This window comes from Pygocentrus nattereri, chromosome 26, assembly GCF_015220715.1.
Source record: "Pygocentrus nattereri isolate fPygNat1 chromosome 26, fPygNat1.pri, whole genome shotgun sequence".
Classification (NCBI taxonomy): Eukaryota; Metazoa; Chordata; class Actinopteri; order Characiformes; family Serrasalmidae; genus Pygocentrus; species Pygocentrus nattereri.
In genome coordinates, this window is record NC_051236.1 from 790,661 (window position 1) to 806,943 (window position 16,283).

Here is a 16,283-nt window from a genome sequence, read left to right on the forward strand (position 1 = left end):
GCAAAGTATTCAGTACCTGCATGAAATAAATGTAAATTGTTGTTTATTTTTTTATTTTTTGTAAAAGCCCCTCAAGTTAACAGAACGTGTGTTTTATGATCTACACGTCACTACATCCTTACAATTCACTGCTGAGAGCCAAAAATCTGCGCCGCTCTTTGTGTTGTTCTCTAAAAGTGATGTTTCCAGAGCAGATCACTGAAGAGACGCCGTCTGTTTATAGTTTAGAGCCCAGATTTGGGGAAAAACAGGTCGACTTTCAGTAGAAAAACAAACTGAGTTCAGCTTCTTTTATTATAAGGGTTTAAAATGACGTCACCGTCTATTAGACTGGAGAGAAGAGCTACAGCCTCACACGACGCCCAGCTTCTGAATGGAGCTTATGGAACATGAACGTTAGGGAGAACATGACCAAGTGCGGTTTGGACCCACCGGTGGTCCCGAGGAGTTGAAGAGCTTAAGAGCGATTCAAAGTGAAATAGTTGATTATTAATTATTTATTAAAGTCTTTACTTGCTGTTTCACCCACTGTACTAATCCACTAAATCCAAGTCAAGGGGGGTAATGATCCTCGGTCAGTGTTCTAAAAGAGAAATGCCACAATTCTTTCAAAACCTGTGCATAATTCCATCGTTGTGATGTAAACAAAGTCAATGAGTGGTTTAAAGTGAAATGGTTCATTATAGAGGAACTTACAGACTCTTCTTTACAGTGGTGCTGATAGGAACCAGGGCTTTCAACGTCTACAGCGCAAATATTGCCTTTATATTACAATCAAAAACAACCAGTACCCCCAATATCACACAGTCATTAAGGAGACAGTACTTCACTGTTCACTATGTACAGAACTACACTCCCCAGCCACTTTATTAGGTACACCTGTTCAGTTGCTTGTCAACACAAATAGCTAATCAGCCAATCACACGGCCGCAGCTCACTGCATTTAGGCCTGTAGAGGCGGTCAAGACGACTTGCTGAAGTGCAGACCGAGCATCAGAACGGGGAAGAAAGGGGATTTAAGGGACTTTGAACGTGGCGTGGTTGTTGGTGCCAGACGGGCTGGTCTGAGTATTTCAGAAACTGCTGATCTGCTGGGATTTTCACACACAACCATCTCTAGGGTTCACAGAGAACGGTCCGAAAAAGAGGAAATATCCAGTGAGCGGTCAGTCGTGTGGACGAAAATGCCTTGTTGATGTGAGAGGTCAGAGGAGAACGGGCAGACTGGTTCCAGATGATAGAAAGACAGCAGGAACTCAAATAACCAACCAGAATCTCTGAGGAACGTTTCCAACACCTTGTTGAAAGTCTGACATGAAGAATTAAGACAGTTCTGAAGGGAAAAGGGGGTCCAGCCGTTTACTAGCAAGGTGTACCTAATAAAGTGGCCAGTGTGCGTATGTGCTATATGAGCTTACCAAACGAAAAAACACGTCAGTGTTCTGAAATCAGCCAGGGATCCCCAGATGAGCTACACTGCTTCATCCCTTTGTGGTTCGAGTCAGGTTGGAGCAAAACCATGGACCGTCTGGGGGTCTCTGAGGACTGGTTTGAGACCTACAGCCATGTTAAAGATCATAAAACAACGGCTTATACACCTGACTAGTGCACTGTATGGCTGATAATGAGCTTACTTAGTGAAATGGGGGGCTTCTTAGTCCTTGCTTACTTCAAAAACACAGGTACTGCAACTTTTGAACAATTTCAATAAACCTAGATTCAGTTCCTGTTTATATTTCTTGTTCTGAGGAAAAAAAACACCACCACAAGCAGAAGTTTCCTTTTAGACATCAACAATTATTTATTGGTTTATATTTACAAAAGTGCATTGATAATAGTGGGGTTTCAAATATTTTGCCTCTTCACAGAGGTCAAAGCAAAGACTGTGTTGATAATGACAACGGTACAATAACCTAACCTTAAAAGCATGCCTGTTTCCTTCGTTTCTTCATAGGTTGTCTTTTTTTTTTACGTCAAATTCCAGGCAGGCACACCCGGCATACTGTTCAGCTTGGGAGAGAGAGAGATACACTGCACAAGGCACTTTTAACTTCGCCCGCTCTCTCACCCAGCCTGCCAACAGCATCCAAAGACATTGTTGAGTTAAAGGAAAACTACTAAACCCAGGCCTTCCATACATTCACTTAAATATAGTTCTGCTCATCCTTGTAAAAATCTGACTTGATCAACATTTGTACATACCGGTCAAGCTGTCTGCTGGCGTATTTACTTATTCCTTTCAGTTAAATATTACATACGGTTTTCTCAGGAGGAAACGTTTTGGCCAAAGACGAGAAAGAGAGAAGCAAAAGAAAGCAACAGTCATACATAATTACACTCGCACACGAGCCAAGACCTGGCAAACTGGGAGGGGTGGGGGGGGTTGGCAGAACCTTATCAAGTCTTTATTCTCCCCCGGGTTTCGTTTCGCACATAGGACTGTACTGGGGAGGTCGAGGAGGAGGAGTGGGAAGGGACCCTCAAGAAGGCTGAACAGGTCTTGGTGTTTCTGACTGACTGTTACACCCCATCATAGAGGAGAGAGCACTGAGCTTCTTGGTTTAGCAGGCGGTAGTTCTGCTGCTCTGCTGAAGATGCAGTGTCGAAGGTTTGAGGCGCTGGTTCTGCAGGCTAACATCTTGCGACGACAGGCTCGAAACATGGACTGTGTTCTAGGATGGGTGCGAAGGGGACACTTGTGAAGAACTGGGGGGGAGGGTGGTGTGATGGAACAGCAGGATGGACAACTGTACAGTTTTCACCGCGGGAGCAGGATGGGGTGCGAGTAACATGGCAGCAGACAAAGCTGGGACACACAGGAAGCCACGGTTTCAGCTCCTCCGCGTTTTCGAGTGCTGGATGAGCCACTGCAGTGTGATGTCTGGACGGAGCGAGAGGGGGAAAAGCGGTGAATGGATCGTTCACAGGCAGGGCCGCATGATCAACCTCACAACCTCACAACCTCATCGGAATTTAATTTTATGCCAAGAATTGTTGGGCTAGATCTTAACCACAACTGTAACGGCTTACCAATGTTGTCCTTCTCTTTGCAGGAAATGGAGTAGCAGCAGATCTCTCGGTCCTGAATAGCAGCCAAGTTCCTGATAAAAAGAGAGATTTTATCACACCGGTTACAACGTCAGCTCATAACCACGTGTGTGTGTTGATAACAAATACCAGCAGATTCCAGTCAAGTGAGCAAAAACTGAACTACAGCTGTATGAAGTGAAACGAATGCACCACACAGAGCAGGAAATGCAGCGTGTTTGTGCGTAACTCCTAAGGTCTGAACGATATGAACATGCTGCTGTCGATACTGAGACTGATTTTAACGGACTAAAACTTCTGACAACTGATAATATCAGCACCTGCCCAGGGTGTTTACTGCCTTCCATCCGCTGAGCGCTGGGAAAGGCTGCAGCACCGAGCGGATAAGCGGCCTAGACGATGAGCAAGAGGACGAGATGGTAGATCTGTAGACGAGATCAGCAGATAATGTTATACTACTGCTTTAGGTTCCAGTCACAGTATGAAGTAATATGAACACTGCAGGGCTCGTGAGCTTCGTCGTTTGTTATTCATCTCTTATTTGTCCTCTTAAGGTTTTTTTTGGGGGGGTTTAACATGTTATTGCCAAGCTAGAGGTTAGTTCTGGACACACTCTCCACGTTCCTGTTAGACTGCCCATGACAGTGTTTTGTGTTCAGATTCATCAGTTCAGCATTTATTTCTGATATCAGAGAAACAGGGGTTGATTCATTGGTTTCACAAGTGTAACAGCTGTCGAAAATCTTCCGTTATCGTCAGGAGACTGCCTGGCACAACTGCCACCAAAAACGTGGGTTATTATTATCAGCACATTACCGGCAACGTTTACGCAGATACCTGTAATACTACGGGTAGTCGACAGCGGCTGATATTACTGGCTAATACTGGCTAATACTGCAACACTGTTCCAGGTCTAATAATTACTCCCATTTCCCAGTCGTTAGTCTCGTGTACATGTACGACTAAAATATAGTTGTCCACAGAAACGCATCTCCAAAACAGACGCTTTACATCAGCCAAAAGACGATGTTAACTTTTAATGTAAGTTAATGTAAAGAGATTTTATTTCAAGTGATTTTGGATTATTTCTATTGGATCATTCATCATTAAATTTACATGCACTGTGACAGGACAGCTGTCCTGTTCCGATGGTGTAGAAAAAAAAATTGACGAAAATAGAGATACACACTCTGACATGCAGAGCTGCATTATTTTATTTATATAAAATACACACAGTATGCAAATGTCTGATTACATGATTTGTTGATTTGAAAAATTAGATTTTCTACACAGAACAAATCTCTATGTTTTAATCCATAATTACCACCTATTTGCTGAATTTAACATTTTGGGAAAAATATATATTTTATGTTTTTTCCCCCCAATTTTCTCTTTCTGTGCAGTAAAAAATTGCTCTATTTTCCAGGATAATTTATTGGCACATAGAAACTCAACATGTAATTTGACTGGCGTGTGCAATCTTCTGCATGTGTGTGCGTCCAAAAAAACAAAAAATCAGAAAAGCCGCTTCTTGGCCTGTAGATGGCAGTAATTCCTGTGTCTGAGACATTCAATTTGTGCCAAAGACAGAGATGAGCACTGTGTGAGTGGTGTCATCGCAAAAAAGGCTTAGTACTCTGACTCATCATCCTCAGTATCATTATCATTATCATAATCATAAAGGATTCCCTCTTTGCAAAGGGGCTTCACTGGAACCCGAAACAGCTGATAAACATGGTGACTCAATAAAGCAAAGCAAAAAAATTTTAAATAAAAATAAATAAATAAAACAGCAAAAACTGACTTTTAAAAATCTACAATTATAAACCTGCCATTGCGATTTTTGCCAATCTGACTGATACATTCTGATTATAGACTCAGACTGAGGTGTTTATCTTCGTTTACATGCTCATTACAAGCAATCCGATCCAAAACGACCACGGAGTACCACTTAGTGTAAACGTTACCATGACAGCGAACATCATGGGAGGTCCGGTCAGAGTGAGATGAGTTTTCATCTGGTGCGCTTGTGTTTTGAATTGGTTTCCTCTGCAGACCAGTTTCTGCTCCTGCTGAACGTTATAAACTTTAACACGCGCAGAACGTCCTTACATGCTCCGATCGGGAGCCGAATCGGATTCAGGCGTTTACAATATTCTAACCGAGTATTAGAGGATTACCCACCTCGCTCAGTCGGACAGAAATTGTATTCCGAATGGCCTCATTCGGACTAGACTATTCCGATTGAGAAGTGTACATGGATGTATTCTATGGCGATTAATAACAGATTATTAGGCTGCATGTAAACATGGCCAATAAACGTGACTGCAGCACAAACTCACCTACATGTTATGTTTGCTTTCCAACAATTTTCCACGTTAGTCAAAATATAAACCGTGAGAAGCCGTGAAGTAGATCACAACTCGTTTTCTTTTGGCCCAATTTACCATGTTTTCGCAAACAGCGTCAGATCCAGAATCCAGAATCCAGAAACAGACACAGCCGTGTTACTCACATTTTTTCAATAAGCTGTTTCTCATCCAGCGCGTTGGGTAGATCCCTCTTGTTTCCAAGTACCAAAACCTGAAATAGGTGTAGGGCCAAGTTTATTCTGGGTCTGAGAAGCATGGCAGATGTTTTATTTGTGAAGCTGTGACGTGCTGAGAACGAAGTGAGGACTTACAGGAATTCCTTGTAACTGCGGTTTGTCTAACAGGTTGTGCAGCTCGTTTCTGGAGGCTTCTACTTTGTCTCGGTCCGCTGCGTCCACCATGTACCTTTGGGGAGAGAGCAGGACGTTGAGGTACATGGTCGTGTGATGTATTATTTCTGACTTCAGTCGAAACTTAATTCTGCTTTTTCTTTGACACATTATGACCCACAAGTGCGAGTCATGTGCCTCAACAGGAAGTAAGCAGCATTTCCACAGAGATATTTCTCTCCCAACACCTTTTGCCATTTAACTCCAAATCTAGCGCCTCTACCCTTAAGTGTCATTCACATGACTTCTGCCACATTGATGACCTAGTTCAGAGCAGGCAACAGGAAGCCGTCACCTCAGACAAAAGAAATAAACCAGTGTTTAAAAAAAAAAACACTCAGTGGATGTTCATCTTTTCATTTCCACTGTACTTACAGGCGTAAAGATCACTAAACACAGAAAACAGTGTTTCGAAATCTAAACCCATCACTGTTACGCCTCTGCGCCTCTTCCATGGAAGCCGCTGTTAATGAGGCATCTAGGTGCATCCTATCAAAGCTATGTGAGCAAGGAGGGAGAGGGGTTTATATCATGCACGGACCAACGGTCAAATTACCAGGCATTTTACAAAGCAATCAGACATTCTAGGGGTTTTAATTCTAGGGGTTTATTTTTGACGGTGGCACATCAGCTTTTACAAAAGCTTCTATTAGGGACCTTTTATTTATCTGAGCCAAACCGATCTGTGGAGAAATAATCAGTGCTCTGTAGAATTGGTAACACTTTATTTGAAAGCTACCTACATAAGGGCTTCATGACGCATTCATAAGCACTGAATAATGTGTTTATGAAGCACTACTTGAACATTTATTAAGTGCTTATGTCGGTTCTCGCAACCTGACATGTTTTATGAAATAAATGACATTGCACTGACATAATATGAATAAACGTTGAACATATTTACAGCACTAAACACATTTAAAACACTATACATAACTATATATGTCAGCATTCTTAAGACGACATTGTACTGATATCAGGTGAAATATGCCTGGAAACCACCCCCTCTTCCCTCCATGGCATGGATCAGATGATTGATGCGATTATGTATAGGGTTTAAATGTGTTTAGTGCTGTAAATATGTTCAACGTTTATTCATATTATGTCACTACAATGTCATTTATTTCATAAAACATATGTCAGGTTGCGAGAACCGACATAAGCACTTAATAAATGTTCAAGTAGCGCTTCATAAGCACATTATTCAGTGCTTATGAATGCGTTATGAAGCCCTTATGTAGGTAGCCTTCAAATAAAGTGTTACCGTAGAATCTCTATTGGTGGTTTTCAATACACAAATGACCAAAAATCGACTCTAATCCTGACCTCAGAATTAAAAATCAAGCCAGAGGTGAAAATATCTGCCCCAACTGTGTGGGTCATTAACACCACCATATCAGGGACAACTTACCAAAGCACAAATTCAGATTAGGAATGTTAATGATTGAGTGTTAACCATCAAAACACACGAATGTTAAATAGTTAATTTCATTTCTAATAAACAACTGATATTTGAAGAGGCAGGTATTTTATTTAAGGTGTCTAACATTTTTTAATTGAGGGCGCAAGAGCCTCTACATGACTTCGGCAGTTGACTCCAGCTCTTAAATCCTGCCACTAGAGCTACTTTATGTTGACTGCTGTTTAGACTGTGCACATTAACTTTAAGCCCATGCTGTTTAACTCAACTCTCAATACTTATAATACAGTCTTATGCAAACGTCTGGGGTCCTGAAAACACCACATTTAAGTGTGTTCTCTGTAGAGGACGTATTCACTTATTTTCACTTAGAAGATCAACAAATCATGTCATTTGACCAGAGGTGTTCAGACTGTTGCACATGACTGTTTACTACATCCTGAGAATCCTTTATAATCCCATTCCAAAAAGACGAATCTTATATTGATCTAATATGGAATAAATAATGGTGCTGATTGTGCTGGCTGTGTAAACCAATCTGGCTAGTGTAGGTCATCAGTATGGAGGGTGGCTTTCATATGACTTCACATAAAACTCACCGATATCCATTTTCCCCTCTGTACATGAATTAATGCGTAATACCCCTTTAATAACCCTTTCCTGCTTAAAACCCTCAATAACACATTTCACACTGTATACACAGGCACTGAGGTACAACATCTGATACTCACACTATTGCGTTGACCCCTCGGCAGTACCGTTCCCACATGCTCCTGAACCTGGGCTGCCCACCTATATCCCAGATCTGCACAGCAGAAACATTACCTTGGATTAGGCCACTCATTTGGTTTCATTGCTCTTTACTTCTGATTTACTCATCACATTAAACTAGACAGGTCTGCCCCAGGGCACCGGGACAGGAACGGTACCTTAATCGTGACATTGCCTTTCGTGACCTTCCTCATGTTGAATCCAACTGTTGGAATCATGTCTTCACTGAACTGGCCCGACTGAAAAACAAACAGATAAAAGTAATAAATATATATTTAAAAGACATAACTAGATCATTAAGGTGTAAACAGTCATACCGAGTGGTTCTGTGTGAAATGCTCCATTCCAGAGAAACGTATGCAGCCAGAACTGTTCACAGTGGTAGTGATAGGAACCGGACATCTCTAGTTTAATGGCTCTAAAGGCTCTCTCACAGAAAGATATACATGTACAATTACTGTGGTCAGAAGAAAACCTTGAATCTCCAAAATAGCGACTTTACAGGAGAAGGTAAAACATACTTCACTTTCAATGCAAGTCAATGGAACCAGAATTTTTCCCATGTCATTTTGGGTCATTTCTTTAAGGCCATTCATCATAAAACTTACAAACAATGTAAAAAGTAACAAACACTTTCAAATGATGTCAAAAACTGAAAAATGCCAAAAATGGAGATACAAGGTTTTCTTCCGACAGCAACGATATGTACAATTACTGTTGTCAGAAGAAAACCTTGAATCCCCATTTTAGATGTTCTTCAGCTTTTTAGTTGGAAAAGGCCTGAGGCTCTGTCCACTGCCTGTACATTTGATGATGAATGGACTAAAAGAAATGAGCCACAATGACTTGGAAAAACATGCGGTTCCATTGACTTACATTAAAAGTAAAGTCCTATAGTTACCATTTATTATTATTATTATTATTATTATTTTGGAGGTAAAATTGTTTGCAGACAAATTTTATTTTTTCAGACTTGCCTCTATTTTACCATCAACAACATTACATATACAATACTCAGAAGACACGTGTAGGTTCACTGGTCATTTTGGATAGTAAATAAAATGGCTCTATTTTGTGTTGTAGACATTGTGACCCCTGGTTCCCACCCCCATGACAGAAAGTGTCTTTACAAGGACCCATTTCATATTAAACCATTCCGATTGATTCCGTTTACATCACCATGACTAAATTATGCATAATCATGCAGAAAAATCCCCCTTTAAAATATATTTCTGTTCCAAATAAAACGTCAGCACATTTTTTTAATATGACCGTGCTTATCTAAAAGGCCAGGATATGCCCAAGTGAAGGTTATGACTCATAACCAAGTCTAGAAAACACTTGTGTTTTTTAGTATTTTACCTCATTTCTGACTGAACCTGGACTTAGTCAGCTGGTGAGGGGTTAATCTAACCTCTGACGACGTATGGTATGCATGGTATGCGCAAAGTCTTGAACTTCAGCGAAATCGGACTTTTTGATCAACAGAGTTTTTTTTTTTCGTAAAGGGAGGGAACTTTCTGCAAACGGCTGAAAACCAGTAAGGATGTGGTTTTAATCAGCACAGGTTTTTTAGAACTACTGTTTTAATGGTTCAAATTAACTGGGCGACAATAATCCATCACTAATACGGGTGTTTCTGCTTCAACTCTCAGTAAAAAAGGATCTCACTCCACACGGGCTGCTTAATAAAGATCTACTCTGTGGACTGGAAATCAACTTTCATCCTCCTTTCATGACTAGGCTGCACAAAGTCTACTCATACAATATCTACTGAATCAGTATAAAATAATCCTAAAATCACAGCTACAAACAAACTGCAAGCCAGTTCACTCGCTGTGTGGTTTAAACTCTACATTACACTTCAGACCTGCGTCGAAGCAAAACATGTGACTGTAGTTTTGAAAGCCTTTCATGAGATCAGCAACACGTCAATAGTAGGAGGTCTCGTCATTTTGCCTCTACAGACTGACCACTAAGGTGCATGTGCAACGTACCGCATGAGCAAAGACATCATCTGACCACGAGCGCCTAAGTGGAAGTGAGTGAATGAGTCTTATGACTAACGGAGCCCACCCCCGCCTCCCCTCGACGTAAACAGACACCAACAGACACCAACAGACACCTACTGGTCTACGCCAAACAGAAACTTCCCTACCGTACTCGGTCCGGCGACCGTTCTCAGAAAGAACTGCCCTGCTTTTACTAAGAGAGCCGCGTGAGCCGAGGCTAAGCTCCGACACAGTCGCACGCAAAAGGTTTAAAACTGTTTTGTTGATTTTTCTACATGAAAACAAGTTTCCACCTCCACAGGGAGCAAACCTGCATTGTTCTGCTAGATTCAGTCATTTTAACACACTGTGGCATAAATTTTGCACAGGCCGCCTTTTATGTTCTTACCCAATGTTAAGAATTGACACTGTTCAGCAAATGAACAGTTCTGGTGTGTTCTCTGTAGAACAGACCTTCCTGACCAGATCAATGAAAACGCAAACAAATAAACTACAATCATCAGTGAAGTCTGTCAATTTCGCTCGATTTTATAATAAAAACAACACTAAAATGTAACTGAACATTCTCTGACCGACTTGATGAGCTGGATGATGGCTCAGTTTAGTCTGGATGCATCTGCTTAGCCTCTAGTTTTTCCATCTTTAAAGCTTTATTTACCTGTTTACTGTTCTCGGACATGTGAAGCTTACAGGCCTTTACACGCAGAACCCAACTTATCTGTGCAGTATTTTCAGATGACAGTAAATTCATTTGATATGCACACCAAACGCAATTTTTAGATGTCAAAATTGAGGCATTATTTTATTTGCGCCCGATTTTTCTGAACTTCTACTGAAAACTGAGTTTGTTTGCCCGAATGCTCCTGAATGAGGTGCTGAAACGTTCCGTGCTCCTTTCCCTTTTCCAGAAAGGAAAGAAGCCCAATTTCAGTCTGCCTGTTTGTTTGTTTTGGCTTTGTTTTTGTATTTTTCTTCAGATTTGTTTATGCATGGTGACTGGGGCTGCGGGAAAAACACGACTCTTAGATGCGGTCGTGAACGATTCTGAATCGATTCACAAATGTCAAAAAACGATTTTCTAAATATTTCCTTTATGACGGAACGTTCACAGATCATAAAAGGCGGAACTTGGAAGGGGGTAAGTGCAGCGCACCGACAGTCTGAGGCAGCACATAATAAACACATTACTGGATGAGTGAGAAATCCGACCGGCGCCCTCTGCATTAAAGCCAGGTTAGGTCAGGAGTCACAACCCAGATGTTAAGAAGAGCCACTAAACACCTTGGCAGCCACAACATTTATGTCCAGTATGTCTCAGCGTGTGATAACGTCCCAGTATAGGCTAAAAAATATAAAGGAAAACGCAGACTTTACTTTGCTCTGCTTAAAGCTTTAGCTATAGCCGCCTTCCTCCCGCCTCCGCCTGAAAACCTTTCCTCTAAAGTAGAGCAGCTTCTTGTAAAACGTCTCAACGTTCGGCTGATTTACGAGGCTGAAGTCGCTTCTCCTTCGAATTTTCCCATTCCACCTTAAATTCTGACTGAGGCGTCGAATGGAACTGCTGCACCGTTTAAGGTGGAACGGGAATATTCGTGAAGATAAAGTCGTTTCTCTTTCAACTCCTTAGAGAGACGGTCTCTTGTTGCAGATCTAACGTACCACAAAACCAACAGCGCTGCTTATAAAATGTGAGTAAGTCCACGTAACCGGTGCTTCGGCGCTACATTGCACACTTTGGAGCCGAGATTCAGCGTCCAGTCTCGCAGATATTTTACTGACGCAGTGACCCCTGACTCTCTACAACAAGACCAAAACCAACGTTATAACATCACTAAAATAAACGGGTGGGGCGGCTGTAACGCGCCGCGTGGACGTCCACCATCACAGGATCTTACTTCACCCTAACAGCGCATTTTACCACAGATGAGTGGCAGCAGCGTCCCATGTGCTCCTAACAAAAGCAGTGAATGAGGACCTTCCAGCTCACTGGCCACATCACTTCCATTTCCTTCATTAATAAAAGATATTGGAAGTATAAATACTTTGCTTTTATAGTTTCAAGTCCTGACTCAGTGAGAAAATAGGACAAAAAAGACGGATTAAGATGCATCGATAATCGTTTATAATCGCATCGCTGCCCTCTGAACCGGAATCGAATCGAATCGTGAGGTGCCTAGAGATTCCCACCCCTAATGGTGACCGTTTCACTTGTAGGTGGTCCAGGATTTGGGAAACATTTTACACTGATTTGCACTGAAAATGTAAACACAGCATTTAGCTGGGCATAACATTTGGTTGTAATAAACACCTCACATGTCTAAAATGCTAACTTCACAGGAGAAAGAAAAACATTCTGTACTTTTAATGCAAGTCAATGGAACCAGACGTTTTTCCCAAGTCATTTCGGGCCGTTTCTTTTTGTCCATTCGTCATAAAATTTACACACAACGTAAACGACAACAGGTCCTTTGAAACCGTCAAAAGCTGAAAAGTGTTTGTCAGACAGCAGTGATATATTGTATATAAATAAATAAATAAATAATAGTTTTTAAAAAAAAAAGGTTTAATAAACAATGAAAGGGGGCCACAAGTTGAAAACCGCGTGTTTACTTCTATACTATACACTAAACCAATTAAACATTCTATATTTTGACTGGGGCACCAAAGCTTTTGCACACAACCGTTTATCAGCACAAATTCTGGCCGTGTTTGAAATTTCTTCTGAACTTTCACCTTCTTATTAATATTTACACAGCATTTCCTTGTTCAAACACTGCCTACAGGACATCACCGCTGAACGAGGACAATAGACCGATGAGGAGGTTCAGATCTGATTAAACTTTACTGGAGATAAAGAAAGCAGCGGCGGGATCAGAGATTCTTCATGTGTTCCAGATTTCATCGTGGCGAGTTTCACAAACACGAAGTAGCGCATCCTGTTGCAAAAGAGGAAGCAGGCAGAGGCCAAACGGCTCGTACACGGCCATACCTGAGGCCCCCTCTCAGAGCACATACCACAAGTTACTACATGACAGAACGGAGCGAAAATCCACTGACCTCCTCAGCTTATTAAGTATCTGACTGCACCTAATTACCCACCACTGCTCCACTGCCCAAAGTCTAGCCCACTGATTGAATGATTGAATGGTAGAATGGTTAACAGGTAGTGGACAGAGAGTACTGTACCAATATAAAGGGGAATTCCACTGACCTTCCAAAATTCCTGTACAGCTCAGTGAGTGAGAAAGTCAGTCAGAGTGGTCTGATGTAAAATGTGCTCTGTAAAGAAACCTGACTCTTTACAGCGGCAGGGACGGAAACCAGGAGCCGCAAGGCCTGCGACGCATATATTTACCATGCAAAACAACCAGTGAAGCTAAACATCAGTAATGCTGACAATGGTAAAACAGCTGTAAACATCAAAAGATACTTTGGTGAATAATCTGCCTTAGGGCGCTCTGCAGGTACCTCTCTGCCACGACGTATTTCTAAAACGCGTTATAGGTCAACATCGTGTTGCAAAGCTATTGTAAAACAATGTCTCTCAGACTTTGGCCAACGTATCTGAATCTGATCAATGTAATCGTTTTATGTGAGATAGTTTGTAGAGGCACTGGATGCTTTGGATGTCTGGTTCCTACCACCACCACTGCAGTTCTGCCTCCAAGTTTCTCTAGGACAGAGGATTTCATATCAGACCACCCTAAATGACTATATGACTGAATAACGCAGAACTTTGGCAGAAAATTTGGTAGGATTCCCCTTTAACACATCACGTTGCTCCACATTGGAAGTCATAGTACTTGGCAAAACAACGCAATACAGAATCTTTACCATGGATGCCTTCACAACTAAGCGAGGACAGGCTTGTTAGTGTTTTGCGGCAAACATGATACCCAACATGAGAAACCTGGAGGAGTTCCACCAAATGTACATAATTTATGCGTAATTCTGCAGTTGCGATGTAAATAAAGTTAGAGTGGTTGTATGTGAAGTGGTTCACTGTAGAGAACCTTACAGCCCCAGACTTCCCTACAGTGGTGGTGATGGGAACCAGGGGTCCCTACGACTACAACACAGATATAGCCCTTTTATTTACTACCCAAAACCACCACACGCCTTCTGAGCTTCTCATTTGAACGCTGACGGTGGTAAAACGCTGGAAAACCAATGGAATAACAAAACCCTGCTGTGTTAACAGTGTCTGTGAAGGAGCTTTTAGAGGTGGACGTCTGGTTCCCTCCATCCTACCCTAACATTACTTCGTAAGCTCCTCTGCACTGAAGCGCTTAACGCAAAGCCACTCCGAATGACTTTGTTTACATCTTAACCCGTTCACGGGTGGAGTTCCCCTCTGATTGTGACTAGGATTCGTGCGCTGTTCGCCTCCCAGCACACCGCGCTGTTGTTTACAGCTCGGCTGGCAGGACCGGTGGAGCGTGTGGATCATGTGCTCCACACAGCCAGCTTCAGGTTTCACAGCTAAATGTGAGCTTCGTCGGCGGAGTGACGCAAGGTCGCTGGACACTTGCGGGTTTCGAAGCTAAGCGAATAGTAAGACGTTGTAACTCAGATGCACAAGAACAAACTACAAGTCCACTGATTTCGCCCGGCTTAACAGCCGAGCAGGCCAGCGAGGTCGCCCGGCTTATCAGCCGAGCAGGCCAGCGGGGTCGCCCGGCTTAACAGCCGAGCAGGCCAGCGGGGTCGCCCGGCTTAACAAGTCTGACTACCCTACCTACCGCTCGCTCAGGCTGCGCGGCTGTTGTGCGGGGTTTCTCGTCCTGCAGTCCACTATAGCACATTAACGACTACGGAATAGGTCTAAAGTGTCACGGGACGTCTGCCCTGATATTTATTCATTATATTTTCTGCTCCACTTACGTCCAAAGTCCAGTTAGCCAGCAGCATGACGCCGGTCGCTCGCTGCTCGGAGCTAGGTCAACGCTACGCGGATTAGCTAACTGACCAGACCTCGGCGACCTTGTTAGACGGGTCACAAAACTATCCCGCTTTTCTGATAACGACCCGAAGTAACTACCGAGCCCGAGGACGGCTGTCACGCTGTAAACAAACCGGTAAAGGCAAAAATGATAGCTAGTTAGCTTAGCTTAGCTTAGCCTAGCTGCGAGGCTTGAGGCTGGCACAGGCCACAGGCAGCTAGTTAGCGAGCTAAGCTAACGCTCTCCTCCGTCAGACTAGCCGATGAAATTGGTCACTGGCGCAGTCGTTCGCTGACTGACCGCAGGCCTGTGCGGCTGATTTAAATCCCGAAGACGAGGACCAGCTGGCTGCCTACGCAGAACACCAAGCGAGCAAGCAAGCAAGCAAGCAAAGGGGCTTTAACCGAGCCGCCTGTAGGCGGAGGGCTGATGGACACTCACAGCTATCACATTGACAAACGTGGTTTTCCCCGAATACTGAAGTCCGACGAGGGTTAACTCCATCTCTTCCTTCCAGAAGAGCGACTTGAACCAGTCTAGGAAACGATTAATGAGCGCCAACATTTTGGGATTGAAGATTTGCAAGACTTTGGCGGCTTTGTGTGCACCGGAGTCTGAGCCAGCGGCGGTAGCGTGATGTTTGGGAGGAACCGCCTGTTGTCATATGACCGCGGCAGGATTAGCGTTACTGTGCTGTAGTCATTAGGGCTCGGCTGCGCTGCGCTGCCCTCCGCTCCGCTCCGCTCCTGGGTTAGCCGGCGCTCTCTTTCAGGCTCTTAAAATATGATGCAGAATCTTAATTAGTAGTGGATTAGCCTCGATGGTCAGAAATTCGGGCCAAATTGAAAATCAATCACCAACAGTACAGTGGAAAGCATCGCTCTTCCACACTGCCAAGCATGGAAAACAAACCCTGTGGTGCATCGTTTCCTAGAGAAGCCCGTTTCCCCCTCTAAATGGAATTGATGGCATGATTATGACTTAGTATCTTATAATTATGAGATTTGGTGTCTCATACCTTTTCATAATTATGTAAAAAAAAAAAAAAGAAGACTTATTATTGTTAGTGAGTAATTATGAGATATTAAATCATAATGACAAGAATGTTTCTCATTAAGAGATGCTACATCATGACTGTGGAAAACTTTGTTATAACGTTTCATAGACCTCTTCACGAGGAATAGCAATTTAGGTTTCTAAAAAAACCAAATCCTGAATTGGTGTCAGAATTGAGTGCAATCCACTGAGCAGGCATGGGCTTTCTGGGCAGTCGTGGGCTGGAGGTTAGGGATGCACGACTGTATTGCTGACCACCATACGTTACTGTA

The 16,283-nt window shown here is 42.8% G+C and overlaps 1 protein-coding gene across 2 annotated transcripts; it reads right to left on the reverse strand.

Moving 5' to 3' along the window:
• Window positions 1–1,776: 1,776 nt before the first annotated feature.
• Window positions 1,777–15,855, reverse strand: arl8ba (ADP-ribosylation factor-like 8Ba). 2 transcript variants are annotated; one of them, XM_017691931.2, is made up of 7 exons: window positions 15,397–15,855; window positions 8,159–8,239; window positions 7,961–8,034; window positions 5,732–5,825; window positions 5,564–5,631; window positions 3,031–3,101; window positions 1,777–2,881 (listed from the first exon to the last, which is right to left on the reverse strand). In XM_017691931.2, exons 1-7 carry the CDS (start codon window positions 15,517–15,519, stop codon window positions 2,832–2,834), a joined length of 561 nt encoding a protein of 186 aa, XP_017547420.1. In that variant the 5' UTR covers window positions 15,520–15,855; the 3' UTR covers window positions 1,777–2,831. The 2 variants fall into 2 exon arrangements, with proteins under 2 accessions (XP_017547420.1, XP_017547421.1); XM_017691932.2 differs by lacking the exon at window positions 15,397–15,855 and adding an exon at window positions 14,897–15,283.
• Between the last annotated feature and the right edge of the window lie 428 nt (window positions 15,856–16,283).